At 41.5% G+C, this 15,605-nt stretch overlaps 1 protein-coding gene across 2 annotated transcripts in view; it reads right to left on the bottom strand.

Annotated features, from left to right (window-relative positions):
- Positions 1 to 15,605, bottom strand: part of PDE4D (phosphodiesterase 4D) — a 753,870-nt gene that overhangs the window by 122,068 nt on the left and 616,197 nt on the right. For both annotated transcript variants that reach the window (XM_032212986.1, XM_032212985.1), the window contains 3 exons: positions 13,699 to 13,890; positions 2,007 to 2,043; positions 673 to 746 (listed from right to left, as the gene is read on the bottom strand). In XM_032212986.1, the coding sequence (XP_032068877.1) occupies positions 673 to 746; positions 2,007 to 2,043; positions 13,699 to 13,890 (303 nt within the window). The remainder of the gene's footprint in view (positions 1 to 672; positions 747 to 2,006; positions 2,044 to 13,698; positions 13,891 to 15,605) is intronic.

Raw genomic sequence — 15,605 nt, 5'->3', positions numbered from 1 at the left:
CCTCCCCACGGGTCTGGCGAACAATGTTCAACAAATAATGCCTTCCACATATGAATGTGGACTTTCAATTTTCAAAGTACGTATGGTCATATCATGTACACAAGGAACCAGGATGGTGAAATTTAGCGTGCCTTCCCTTCTTCTGGAGATCATGTACCGGAATGCTCCTTCCCCTGCCCTGCCCCTCTGCTCGCTCCCCCCACCCACCCAGTCACCGCTCAATCTCTCTCTCCCCCCCCACCTGCCTGCACCATGTTTGCAAAGCGTGGCACGAGGGGCAGAAGCCCCCGAACCCAGCTGGGAGCCTAAGCAAAGGAGGAGACGGAGAGCTGGGCGGAGGAAGGGAGGAAACCCTAGCGAGGTTGGAACTTTCCTCATTTTTAGCAGATGGGACTTATTATTTTTCCTCTCTTTTTTAATAATAACTGCCATTAGTATTGGATTTCCCATCTCAAAGCAGTCAGAAGCCATGCTGCTGATTTCCAGCAATTGCATTTAGAGAGGCCAAAAGAAGTAGAATTTGGAGGGCTCCTGCAGGTTAAATGAAGCTCATCTTTGTTTTGCTGTGTTATTGTGTTTAAGCATACATACATAATGGAGAACGTATGCAATGGAAAAGGTGCATTTAAGTAAAAGCAAACTTGGCAGGAAACAAAAAAAGCCCACACTTACTTGCTAGGTGCTCGATCCGGAAGGTTGGTTAATGCAGCAAAATTGTTCCGTACAGTACGTAAACTGGCAAGCACCTGTAGCAAACAAAGTGCATAAAGATTTACTCTCAAATTCCTCAGGTATGCTGCTTTTCTCCCCCTGAGTTATTTGGCAACAATAAACAGACAGCATTCTGAACAGGTGGCTTCCTAAACAAGTTATTGGGTGATCTGAAGAGAAACCAGAGTTATTAATCTTTTCAGGATTTTTTTGGTGTGTGCCTGAAGTGTTTGCTCATTGTTTTGCAATGCATAGATACTGCAATGATACTAGGGTGATAGTTTTAGTGGTCTCTTGCTTACTATTTGAACTTTACTTTATTGTCATAGTACTTATAGACACAGTATACCCCATACAACAAAATTCACATGGCACCCAGAGACCAGGCCCAACACATGACCATCTCCAAACACCCCCCACCCACCAAAATTCCCCGCCCCTAAACCACCCAAAAATCCACACAACAGACCAAATAATGCTGTCCAACAGCCCACTGATGGCGGCCCTTTAGTTCATTGTTGAGTGCAATTATAGCTCTGGGATAAAAACTATTCAGAAGACGTGTGGTCCGAGTTTTAATTGTTCTGTATCTTCTGCTAAAACACCCAATTCATTATTTGTTTTCAAAAAGTAGCCTTTGTCTTAGGGAAAGCAACATTTCCTAGAAATCAACCCCTATTCCTCTTCTCTCAAATGACAAAATCTTGACAATACTTTTTTTTTGTCCATGGTCAAGTTTTTTCAAACTCTGTCTCTGGGCAAACAGACAAAGTTTAACCCATGCTTGGATTCTCCGGCCAGTGCACAAGAGAATAAGGACATTTTCAAATAAATTCATTTGATCCTGCTTTATTGATAACACACTGGCGTGTATGTTTGAGAATAACTCTTTATATGCTTAAACATAAATAGTTACCATTCTAGGGTCCTAACTGATACCAATTAGGGGAAATATTAACAAATGCCACTGCTTAGGGTACAGTATCTGTAGTCACCAGATTACTAGGCTCACTTGAAATCCTGAACATCTGTCTTTTGTCAAGCAGTTTGTCTTTGCAATCATCATTCAGATGTGTCTGGCACCATCAAAAGGCATCATGTTATATAGTGTCCGACTAATGACAGATTGTGACTTCAACAAGCAATAGAGGTCAAAAATAAATTTTGTTTCTTTTGCCAGTTAAGATTATACTGTCGCTGGGATTATAATTCTTCTAGCACTATAGTTGGAAGCCTGAAACTGAAAATATAGATTCTCATTTTTTCTATCCAGCCATAAAATATGTGGTACCTACCTGAGCAAACGGTGTCACAATCAAGTCATCTCCATGTCTAGAAAACAAAACACAGAATATAAATCAATACTGAATTCAGTACGTGTCATATTTTAAGATCCCCTTCTATAATACAGCTCAAAATCTTCACTATTTTATAAATTATTTTCATCAGCTTCACGATAAGTTACTTCTTCTTGCTTTACTCTTTCCACCTGGTTGTCAGATGCATCATAAATTATAAAACAGTTGTAATTTAGTCATTTCTAAGCATCCATAAGATGTGGTGACGCAGTGGTTAGAATGCAGTACTGCAGGCTACTTCTGCTGACTGCTGGCTGGGTGCAGTTTGGCAGTTCGAATCTCAGCAAGCTCGAGATTGACTCAGCCTTCCATCCTTCTGAGGTTGGTAAATTGAGGACCCAGATTGCTGGGGACAATATGCTGACTCTGTAAACCACTTAGAGAAGAATGTAAAGCACTGTGAAGCAGTATAAATGCAAGATGCTATTGCTATCCATGACACCAAATTCACTTCCATTGGAAAAAAATAAAACTATATATTGTAAAAAGATCTCTATGAATCCCAGTCTGTTTTCTTACCATTTATAGCAAAGAATTCAGAGGTGGTATTCTTCTGGTTCACCCCAGTTCGGGTGAACCAGTAGTGGCAATGGCGGGAAGCTCTGCCCACCAGGGGTGGGTTTCAGGGGATACGCCCATATCCGTTCCTCAAATTTAGCATGTCTTCTGCTACCCGTTATTCTGGAGGCCGCGTAACCTCCCATTGCCTGACCCCTTGCTTGCTCCCCCTGCCCACCCAGTCACCGCTCACTTGGCCCACCTGTCCACACCAGGCTTGCCCTGCCAACAGCCGCCTTGTTACCAATAGGGGGTGGGAAATCCATGCAGAGGGAGGAAAACCCATGCATTCCCCACCCCCTCCATTGGAAACGAGGTAGCTGTCAGAGAGAAGAGGGCAGCTCATGCCATGTGGGCTTGTGCAGCAGCCAAAGTAGGAACAGGAGACCAGGATTTGGCTGTTGCACAAGCCCACGGGTGTACGCTACCCTCTTCTCTCTGACAGTCGCCTGGTTAAAAAGCCATCCCCCACTGTGTTTTTCCCTGGAGGGCTCCGCAGAACATCCCAAGACTGATGCCACCACATCTGCCGTCTTCGGGGACAGGTCCTCTTCAGAAGGACGAGGCCTCCATGGCCCTCCTTGCGTTCCTCATCTTTCAGCCACAACCCCACTCCGTGAAAAACATAGGCACACGTACACCCATACAATTACAGCCCGGAGCAAGACCAAAGCCCCTCTCCCAACTGGCTCTTCCTCCCTCAGAGGGCTTCGGAGGAAACCTTCTGCAGAAGCCCTGGTGAGTGAGAACAAGTTCCCGCCATTCCAAAGTCTCTGAGGCTGTAATTGTATGCACGCGGGCCTATGTTTTCCATGGCATGGAGCCACCTTGAGGCTCTGTGTGGCCGGCGATGACTCTAGAGCACATCCGCGAGGCGTTCTTCATCTTCCCAGAGGGGCTCCGGAGTCATCGCCGGCTGCGCAGAGCCTCACTGTGGCTCTATGCTGTGGAAAATATAGGCACGCACACACCCCCTGTACAATTACAACCTCGGAGACTACGTAACTGCGGGAACTTGTTCTCACTCGCCAGGGCTTCTGCAGAAGCTTTCCTCTGAAGCCCTTCGAGGGAGGAAGGGCCAGTTGGGAAAGGGGCTTTGGTCCTGCTCCGGGCTATAATTGTGTGGGTGTGCGCGCACCTATGTTTTCCACGATGTGGGGCTGTGGCCGGAAAATGAGGAACACAAGGGGGATCATGGAGGCCTCATCCTTCTGAAGAGGACCTGTCCCCGAAGAGGGCAGATGTGATGGCATTGATCTTGGGATGTCTGCGAAGCCCCCCCCCCCCCGGGAAAAACGCCGCTGCCAGGTATTTTTAACCATATATTTTGGTCCTATGACTGCAGAATGCTGCAAAAACCATAAATGCAGGCCAGTTGTTGAGTGTTTCAAATGTGATTGGAACACTCAACAAGGTGACCACAGTATGTGTGTGTCTGTGTGTGTGTGAGTGAGAGAGACAGATAGACAGACATACAGAGAGAGGCACAGAGCGAGAGAGAGACAGAGAGAGAGGGAGGGAATCAGAGAGAGATAGACAGAAAGAGAGAGAGAGAGAGAGAGAGAGAGACAGAGAGAGTAGGGGAGGGAGAGAGGGAGAGACAGACAGAGAGAGACACAGAGAAAGACACACACAAAGTGAGTGATTAAGTGATTGAGTGAGTGAGTGAGTGACAGACACACACACAAACATATGCACACAAAGTGACAGAGAGAGAGAGGAAGGGAGGGGAGAGAGACAGAGACACAGAGACAGAGAGAGGGAGACACACGCAGAGAGAGTGAGAGACAGAGAGAGATACGCACACACAGAGTGACAGAGATGGGGGAGGGAGAAGAGACAGAGAGAGGCAGAGAGGGAGGGAGGGAGAAAGACAAAGAGTAAGAGAGACAGACAGACAGACACAGAGAGAGAGCGACAGAGAGAGAAAGAGAGAGAAAGAAAAAGAAAGGAAGAAAGGAAGAAAAAAGAAAAGGGAAGAAAGAAAAAGAAAGTGGGAGAGAGAAAGGGATGAAAGAAAGAAAGAAAAAAAGAAACAGAACTTATGACCACAATTGAGCCCAAAAATTTGGTTACCAAGCAAGAGGGTCGTTAAGTGAGTTTCACCACATTTTCCAAGTTGGCCACACCCACCCGGTCACATGACTGCCAAGCCACTCCCACAAAATAGGCCACACCTACAGAATGGTTTCTAAAAAAATTTGAAATCCATCACTGCTGCCCACCCGCCCAAACATCATCATGGATTCTCTGTGCATGTGCAGAAGTGCCCCATGCACACACACATTCCCAGTTCCAAACCAGTAGTGAAGGTAAGAGGATTTCATGCCTTATAGAATTAGGTAGAAGACTGTGGCATTCACAATTACTTTTTATTGAAGAGGGCAGCCCTTTTAAGCATGGAAATCACATGAATTAATTATTTCTAAAAGAGAACAATTTTTTAAAAATGAGCAAACTACTTCAGAAGGTAAGGAATGATTTTGTGGATTAATAAAGTCTCAATAAAACTTTTCTACTCATTTCTTCTTGGCAGGGGAAGGAAAAGAGCAAGAGATTACCACAATTCTGACTACAATAAAAGACTGAAATGCTTTCATGCATTTAATTTGATGCAAAAGTTAACACACGAAGATATGAATTTATATGATACTTTCTCTTGAAGAAAGGGTCTGTTTATATTAAACAGATAATACAGGTAGTCCAGCACTTACAAGGACAATTGAGCCCCAAATTTCTGTTGTTAAGTGACACATTTGTTAAATCAGTTTTGCCCCATTTTACGACTGTGTAAGTTACCAACCAGTTTGTTAAGAGCATCTTGCTTCTCTGTTGATTTTGCTTGTCAGAAGGCTGCAAAAGGTGATTCCATGATCTTAAGACAGAGCAATGGCCATAAGTATGAACCGGTTGCCAAGCATCTGAATTTTGATCACATGATCAGGCTGCAAATGTCATAACTGTGAAAAACAGTCATAGGTCACACTTTTCATATTTTTCAGTGCTGTCGTAACTTTGAACGGTCATAAAATGAACTGTTGTAAGTCAAGGACTACCTGTATAATAGAAAGCGACTGATCCCTGTTTTGAACTGGCATGTTTAAAAAGAGTGAAAACAAGTAATCAGGCTTTGTAATGCAGCCTGACAAATGTGTTGCCCAATAACCCAGAACAATTACAAAGCTCCAAACTCACTGTTTCAGATTCTGGTTTCTTAGGAAACTAGCAAGCGAAGCTGGGGATTTTCTCTCTGGACATTTACACCAAACAAATCACAATCAGGGATTCCCAGTTGGAACACTATGTGCAATAGTCACAGAGGAAAATTCCCTAATTTGGTTGTTACATCTACTGGTGAGAGGCAACCTGAACCTACTGCTGAATCTGATTTATTGGAACTTGTAAATTGGCTCAAATGGTTCCAATTACTGCTGCAATTTAATTTTGGTTTTTTTTTTTTTTTTACTATAGACAATACTTGACCATTTTTGAATAAGTATAACAGACTGACTCATAAGGCAATGTTCTTAAAAAGAAAGAGCTGGCTACTTCATACCTTGGCAGCCTGGACTGCAATTTTATGAACTTTAGAAATAGAAATAGAATAACAGAGTTGGAAGGGACCTTGGAGGTCTTCTAGTCCAACCTCCTTAGGCAGGAAACCCTACACCACTTCAGACAAATGGTTATCCAGCACCTTCTCCAACATCTTCTCCAATTATCCAACATCTTTCTCCTAGGAATAAATTTATTCATGTCATTTGGATCTATTTCTACATGAAAAAGGTATCTGATTATGATATATTGATTGTATTTATGGTTATTACTTTTTCCCCATCTGTAGGGATTTGCACTTATTCACTGAAAGACTCACAACTATGGCTATCAACCAAAATAATGTTCTTGTTTGATCTATCATCTATCTATCTATCTATCTATCTATCTATCTATCTATCTATCTATCTATCTATCTATCTATCTATCTATCCTTATAGTGTGTGAGAGAGGGAGGAGAGGGGGGGAGGCAGGAGTGAGGGGGAGAGGGGGATCTTGGTGTCCCAACTGACTTGATCAGACTTCTCAGATTACTGTACATTGATCAGGAGGCAACAGTAAGTACACTTTATGGCAATACAGATTGGTTCAGGATCAGTAAGGGAGTTAGACCATTTTATCATTTTTGTTCAATCTGTATGCAGAAGTTATCATGAGGAATTTAGATCTGAAACTGCCTGATGTTGGAGTGAAGACTGGGGGAAGAACGATAAATAATTTGAGGTACACAGATGATACAACCCTATTGGTTAGGTGAGCTAGGGTTAATCACTTTATCTCACTCTTGGGAAACAGGCAATGGCAAATCAGTTCCACCACAAATCCGCAGTAGACTAAAGCGCGCTCGACGAAAGCGCGTACTTGACGTCATCACAGTGCGACGAAAACGGCACGCTGTGAGCGGTAAATTTAAAATTAACGCGAAAACCTTACCCTAACCCCCCCAAACTTAACCCTAAACCTAACCCTAAGCCTAACCCTTAACCTAACCCTAAACCTAACCCTTAACCTAATGCTAAACCTAACGCTAACCCTTAACCTAACCCTAACCCTAACCCTAACGCTTAACGTAACCCTAAACCTAACCCTAACCCTTAACCTAACCCTAACCCTAACCCTAAACCTAACCCTTACCTTTATGTGAATCGGCTTGCTTTAATTTTATTTTAATTTTAATTTAATTTATTTTTAATTTTATTTGTCGTGCTGCTGATGACATCACGTACGCGCTTTGATCGGGCACGCTTTAGTGGACCGCGGTTTTGACGGGTCACAAGCAAATCACTTCTGAAATGTTACCAAAATACCTTCAGGGATTTGCCAGGAGCCAAGGCTAACTTGAGGGCGCAGAGACACAGATACAATAAAAATGAGAACACGATATCTGCAGTTGTTAGGATTGATGAAAAACAACAACAACATCCTACTATGGTCAAACTAGAACTAAAAACCTGAGAACAGAGATCACCAGAACAGTCTCTCTTTGCATTAAGCAGGCAGAAACATGCTACAGAAGTTTGTCTAACTCTATAACCACCATAAGGTAAAGAAAAACCAGAATTACTGAAAAAAACCAGTACAACACTAATAATGAAGATGCCCTCAGGGTCAAAGGAGCCTCTTTCTCAGTGTCCAAAAGGTGCTTTTTCAAGAGGCAACTGAACTTTATTTTCCATTGAAGACATTTTGCTTCTCATCCAAGAAGTTTCTTCAGTTATGACTGTCTCAGAGTCAGAACTGAAGAAGCTTCTTGGATGAGAGGCAAAACGTGTTCAAGGAAAAACAAAGAAAGTCCAGTTGCTTCTTGAAAAAGCACCCTTGGGACAACCATGACCTGGATGACTGAGAATCTCCATAGACCCTTCTTCTGGGATACTTTGATTCTGAAGTAACATGTGCTTGGAGGTTAATAGTGACAAAAAGTTGGTCCCTTTGCTGCCATCACTTCTTTGTTATAAACTTGTGTTCCCCATCAGCCTTCTGGGGAACCAGGAGAGGATTTAAGGGGAAATCCTCACTCAAATCTAGGTCTAAGTAAATTACAGGAAGAGAAATCCAACAAATGTTTGCAAATAATTTGCTCAGCAAATATGAGACTGGTGCTCCAATCAACTCCAGAATTCACAAAAAAATAAAATAAAATCAAGCTTACTGTATATACTCGAGTATAAGCCTAGTTTTTCAGCCCACTTTTTGGGCTGAAAAAAGCCGCCTCGGCTTATACTCGAGTCAGTGAAAAATTTGCCCGAAATGGAGGAGAAAAAGGGGCGGGGCCATGCCGCTGGGTGACACTCGTGAATGGCCCAGTGCCCCTGTGAGTTTCCCCTCCCTCTGTGTCAGTTTGCCGCGCAGCGCGCACCGCACCATCCCCCCTCCTCACGTTCTAATGTAATGCAGGGCTGTCTTACGATTCCCCTTCCTCCCCCTCCTGCCGCTCTGCAACGATGTCCCACCTCCTCCTTGTTATGGCAAGCAGCCACATAGCGATGTCCCACCTCCTCTGGTACAGTGATCCAATGATAGGAATCACTGTGCCGTGTGTCATAGGAGGCGGGACATCGCTCCCGCGGCTGCACGGGACATCATCATCACAGCGGGACATCAGCATCATGAGGTGAGTGAAGTATTTCATTGAATACACCGCTAGTTTACTGTTTTTCTTTGAAATAAATATTCAAAAACATTATTGGTATCTATTTTTATTTTTGAAATTTACCGGTAGCTGCTGCATTTCCCACCCTAGGCTTATACTCGAGTCAATAACTTTTCCAGTTTTTTGTGGTAAAATTAGGTGCCTCGGCTTATATTCGGGTCGGCCTATACTCGAGTATATACGGTATTACAGATGTCAAAGAAAGATAAAGTTCCAGACATGCAATGCACAATTTAAAAAAAACATAAAATAAAATATAGAAAATCCCTAATGTGTTTCTAGCCTACAACAAAACAACTCCTGAAGTTTTCTACTCTTGCCTGAAGTAACCTCCCTCATCTGGGATGCCAGCCAACTGCAAAATATGCCAACTCTTCCTGCCAAAAACAAATAAAACCTCTGGTTTTCCTCTGTTGGTTCTCAGGGCTCACGTGACTCCCTCTCAACACCTACGGATGGATTGTTATTTAAAGGGCCAGCTTCTCCTTGCTACAAATATGTTAAGTGTTTACTGAAACTTTTGCTCAAATTAATTATCAATGTGATTAACTTAGAAAAAAATTGAAATATTTCATTGCAAATGTTATTCCTTAAGGTCTGAGGGTTTTACTTGTTCAAATTTAAATGCTGTTGAATCTGATTCCTTGCTAGATATATTTGTATAGTAATAGCACTTAAGACTTATATACTGCTTCACAGTGCTTTACAGCCCTCTCTAAAAGGTTTACAGAGTCAGCACATTTCCCCCAACAATCTGGGTTCTTATTTTACCCATCTCAGAAGGATGGAAAGCTGAATCAACCTTGAGCTGGTGAGACTCGAACTGCCGGCACGGCTCTTATATAACCTACTGCCAAACTTATTTTTGTCCTGAACATAACAGGAGTTGTAGGTATATAAAAATGGCTCCATTCTTTTTTTTCCCATAGTGAATCAAATTTAAACTAAGTAAAAAAGAATACTGACCCTTCTATTTTGCTTAGCAAAACACTTCAGATTTTGCTAACAACTCAGGAAATAATGAGCATTTTGGAGATAAAGCAAATGTCAAATGCATTGCATTAAACAGAAAGAAAGAATGTCAACCTTAGCAAATTTCCAAATATGAGAAAAGGTTATTATTCTTTAAGGCAGCGTTCTCAACCTTGGCATCTTTAATGTGTATGAATGCTGCTTTAAGGTTATAGCTGAAGAAGACAGGAAAAACCTCATTCAGCATTATTGGCAATCTTCTTGGCTCAAAAAAAGGTTTTTTTCCCCTTCATTTTCTCCATTCATAAAGAGCTGTGGTGGCACAGTGGCTAGAGTGCAGTACTGCAGATTACTCCTGCTGACTGCTGATTGCCAGCAGTTTGGCAGTTAAAGTCCCACCAGTTCAAGGTTGACTCAGATTGTTGGGGGCAGTAGGCTGAGTCTGTAAACCACTTAGCGAGGACTGTAAAGCACTGTGAAGTGGTATGTACTGTAAATCTTTAGTGCTATTGCTATTGCTATTCTCCATAGCTATACATGCTGTTTTTAAAAATTGTGCGTGTGTGTGTACGTGTGCGTGTGTGTGTGTATGGAAGCGAATGAATCAAGCATAATCAAGATTTTAAAATAAAAAAAAGAATTCTTATTCATATATATATATGCTTACCGTATTTTTTGGAGTATAAGACACACCGTTTTTCCTCTAAAAAGAGGCTGAAAATCTGGGTGCATCTTATACACCAAATACAGCATTTTTTGCCTCCTGAAGCCCGCCCCTTTCACCAAAATGGCCGTGCATAGCCTCATGGAGGCTTTTAGACAGCTCCTGGGGGCTGGGGAGGGCAGAACTGAGCAAAAGATGGGCCGTTTTCTGCCCCTCCCCCCAGCTCCCGGCAGCACTCTATAAGCCTCCATAAGGCTATGCATGTATTTTTTTTGACAAAAAAGGCCCGGTTTCATGAAAAATGGGCTGTTTTTTGCTCTTTTTGCCCCTTCCACCCTCCCAGGAGCACTATGCAAGCCCCCCCAAGGCTATTCATGCCTTTTATTTGGGAAAAAACAGGCCCGTTTTCGCGAAAAATGGGCCATTTGGGGGAGGTTTGCAAATTGCAAAACCTTTTTTTTTCTCCTTTTGGAAAGCTGTTTAGTTAAAGTGGTTGATGAGTTTTAGGTGCTACAGGTTGTCAGCGATTTCCTTCTCCAGCACATGCATTAATACACCTGGAAACATCTACCTACCTACCTACTCTCTCTCTCTCCCTACCTACTACTGTATTTCTCTCTCTCTCTCTCTCCCTCTCTCTCTCTCTCTCTCACACACACACACACACACTCACTCTCTTTACCTACCTACCCACGGTAACTACTCTCTCTCTCTCCCTACCTACCTACTATATTTCTCTCTCTTGCTCTCCCTCTATCTAGTTATATACCTACCTACCTACGCTCTCTCTCCCCCTACCTATCTAATTGTATTTCACTCTCTATTTTTCTCTCTCTATCCCTCTACCTACCAACCTACCTACTCTCTCTCTCCCTACCTATTTACTGTATTTCTCTTTATCTCTATTTTCCCCTCTCTATCCCTCTACCTACCTACCTACCTACCTACCTACCTACCTACCTATCTACACTCTCTCTCCCTACCTACCTACTGTATTTCTCTCTCTCTCTCTCTCTCTCTCTCTCTCTCTCTCTCTCTCTCTCTCTCTCCCTCTATCTACCTACCTACTTTTTTAAAAAAAATTGCTTCTTCAAAACCTGGTGTGTCTTATACTCCAGTGCGTCTTATACTCCAAAAAATAAGGTAATTCTTAGTCAATATATAGTGAAGTAAAAGATTTGAAGCTGGTGAAACATCGAGAATTTGGAAAGCATTGTATGGCATTCTTAGCAACGGCTGCCATGAGATAAGAAACGAACATCTTCAGTTGAGCTGGATACTGATGAATTCATAGCCATCTCTATATAGTTTTCTGGCAGCAATACAGAAATCATCTGCCACAGCCTTCTTCCAGGAAACTTTTCCTCAACTTTTTTCTAGCCTACAGCCATGGAATTCCTACGTAGTTCTTTTCCACATGCAAACCAGATCTGACTGCTTAATTTAAAGATCAGCCAAGGTCAGTTCAACATACGCCACAGAAAATTTGCCTACTCAAAAAAAAAAAAAAAAAGATGATCCAGTGCCTTGGGCTATTTGTAAAACTAGTTCAGCTATTAGCTCTAGCATTCTGGGATGCTTTTTCCTGCTCCTGTCCACAGTTTAACTTTTTTTTATGAGCACATGACACATTTCCAATAAATTCCAAGTGAGCATGCGAATTTCAGATTGATTATTTAATTAAAATAGTATAAAATAAATAATGCATGGGTGGAGCTGGAGGTATTGCAGGAAGTATCTGCGGGTGTTATATTTTCTCCTCTTGAATATAGTGTTCTACCAGGCAAATCATTACTTTTATTGTTACAATGTCAGCTTGTGAGTAAAACGGAAAAGTAAAGAAGAAAGAAATGGATCAAAAAAGGAAGGGAGAGAGAAGAGGAAAAACATATTTGGGAGGCAGCTAAAAAAGAAAGTGTTCAAAATTAAACATGGAGTTAAGAAACCAAACTAGAGGTACTTGGGATCAATCTTCCACAAAACCTTAGCAACAAGGAATCCAAAATCAACTATTGTTTTAAATGGGGAGCAGAAAGAAGACTGGGTATCTAAACAAGATGGGAAGAGGCTTCAAGGAAATTCCTCCAATTCCTCCTTAATAGCTGCTAAGGTAAAGATCTAAGGTAATCTGTAAAAGTATCATTCTGCCTCAAAAGAAGTGAAAGGAAATTCATGCGGTTTTGTTTTACCCTTCTGTTCAAAAGGAATTGGTCTATTTTTGCTATTATTTGTACATGGGCTATCAACATGATTTGACACTGTTCAATATCAAATTTTCACTTCATAATTAGTAAAGTTGTATTAGCTATGTTAAAAATAAGGAAGAAGCTTAGGCAGATTCAAAAACTCTTAATTGTTTTAATTAAAATAACATCGTAACCCAACCAGAAGATCTTGTCAACAACAAATCCTGATTACCTAATAAAATTGCAGTAAAGAATTTCCTTGCCTCCTGAAGAGGTTGCAACAGATCTCCTACAACAAAATTATCATTTACTTTATCTTCTGTGGGTCATAATCTGACCTTTAAAACTTGTTTCACAATTCAACAATTCTTACTGTTGATATTCTCCAAATACACAATTTAAATGTGCTTCTGTGAAATTTCCGATAATGAATTCTAATGCCCTACATTTTCTACATATTAACCTGTTCTGACCCCCCCTCGTCCCATACCAACACACTCTGAGCCAAAGATACTTTATGGCATTTAATAACAGACAGGTCCTTGGCAGCAAACCAGTACAGATAAGCCTTGGCAGCAATCCAGCCTGCCAAGCTCACAATAATGTTCTCCAACATTAATTCATGCATTGACTTCTGCAAAAGGGGCTTGTGCACAAGCAGTCCTTTTATAAACTGGAGAGGAGCCTAATTACCACCAGCTGAGTGCAATTACCTCCGGTAACTGCGCAACTGTTCCTGACGCCTATTAGCTCTTCAGTGCTGGGCATCCAGGAACAACTCACTGCTGACGTCAGAATCACACTCCCTTGTCTCCTCCCCACTGGTCCAAGGCTCAGACGCCTCCTGGTGGCCAACCAGCCTCTCTGTGCCCTGCTTGGAGTCGGAACCCTGTCCAGGGTCCTCCAAATCCTCCAGAGCCGACTCATAGGGCCCCTCGCTGTCAGAGTCTGGTGGCAGCTCCAATGGCTCCTGCTGGGCCACAATATTAACCATTCTCTCATTTGAAAAAAAAAATGATTGAAAAGGCTCAAAATACTTACATATCACTGGCAATAGAGGAGTTCCTGGACATAGACTTTGGCGACAGATCATAGTCGCTATCTGATCGGTAGAGAAAGGATTCTCTGCGTTGACTGTGAACAAAATTTGCCTGGAGAATTAGCCCTGATCCAGGGCTTGTCATGGGATCCAAGGGACTCCGTCCCGATGAGGTGCCATTGTCTACGTCGAAACTGCAAGGAAGTAAGGATATATTTAATGCAATGTAGCACCTAATCAACCCCAGGCAATTAATAGCCAGGACAACCTTAATTGACTTGATGACATTTGGTTCAACTTCAAGATTTCGATCTTGTGGTTAGGCATGATGGGAGATTAAATCCAGTACATCCAGAGAGTACAAGATTAGAAAATTCAAAGAACATTTTGGCTACACAAAACCTGTTCCTTCTATGAAGCTAGTTTTCAAATGGATAAAGAAGTTAAAGCAGGGGAGAAATAATAACAAAAGGAAATAGCAGAATATAGGAGAAAACAGAATAATTTCCTTCTCCACAAGTTTTTTAATGTGGGAAGAAGTAAATTTGGCTTAACCATGCAACAGCATGGTTACAGTTATCTCATTGGCCCAATTGCAAGATTTTTGTAAGTTGTTGGTTCCTATAGCCTTGATTTTACTTTTTCTTATACTGGATAAACGTGTCAAATTTCAAAATTTTGAAACTAGTCTCGGTGTTGTTGTTTTTAATTCAATGAAAAGTTTTCATCCCCTAAAAAAGAATATTGTCTTTACATATAACATATATATTTCAGAGAGTAGCCTAGATATGTGCCTTTCTTCATTAATTGCAGCATTATGGAACAGACTGCAAACCCAATCCCACCCATAAAACCCATGATGCTGAACTTGTCTCCTCACTGATTTGCACAACTTTATCCTGCTGTTTTCCATATATAACAGAAAGCCTCAGCAGCTGCAAGATTCAATGAGCATCAACACAATTTATCATTATGACAGCAATTCTTTTCAGCACCACAGAAAAATTTAAAAAGCTCTAAACTTTCCGACCCATTTTTAATTTCAGACTGAGGAGAAAAAGGAATACCATGTTATCTGCTATTTTTGAGAATTAAGATATTTTTTAGGTGATGTTTTATTGTGCAACTGTCCTGCTTCCGTCCTGGTATTTTATTACGAGCCCAGAAGACAATACTGTCCACCCTTTCTAACTCATTATTTTCTCATATCTATTTTTGGCCTTATTTTTTTCTTCCAACATAAAAGCTTTCAAGTGGGAAAAGAGAAAAGGGCTGCCTAATACATCTGATTGGGTATTGCTCAGAGGCAACCGTCTGGAAATATTTCAATCCCAAAAGATAGGAATGCAAATTTGGAGACCTCTACACAATCAGTGAAGGCATGCAGTACTTAAGCTGCTTTCTATTACCTTAGATAATCTGAATAACCAGAACTGCTCATTTGATGTGATGATAACTCTTCAAAGAAGCCCAATACTGATAGGCAAACATCCCCTTACTTTTATTGCTACCCATCTGATTCCTTCTCCACTTGAGCTTTGAATCTTCTGGTGCTTGACTTGGCTGGTCCTTTTCCTACTTATCGACAAGCTGCTAAAGCCTTAGTGCTCTTCAAGGATTTCTTCCTCACCCAAATCAACGTGAGAAAATATTTAGGTGTTTCTGCCACCCCGTCCAGGATCCAGATTACAGTTTGATTTTGATATAATATAGTAAAAAATCAAACAGCTCATAGCATTGTATCCAGAATAAAATTCTGAAATCTTAATAAGAGATGAGAAATGTACCTTCCTAAGTCAAACCCTGGGCAATCTCTCTGAATTAACAATATTTGGATTGAGAAACTAGATTTGGATTGAGAAACCGCATTTGGAACATTTGTAAATGAAATATTTGTTGCAGTACAATA

The sequence above is a fragment of the Thamnophis elegans genome, chromosome 3 (genome assembly GCF_009769535.1).
Source record: "Thamnophis elegans isolate rThaEle1 chromosome 3, rThaEle1.pri, whole genome shotgun sequence".
NCBI lineage: Eukaryota > Metazoa > Chordata > Lepidosauria > Squamata > Colubridae > Thamnophis > Thamnophis elegans.
Note: the sequence above shows the minus strand (reverse complement) of the source record. Positions and strands in the feature narration are given on the sequence as shown.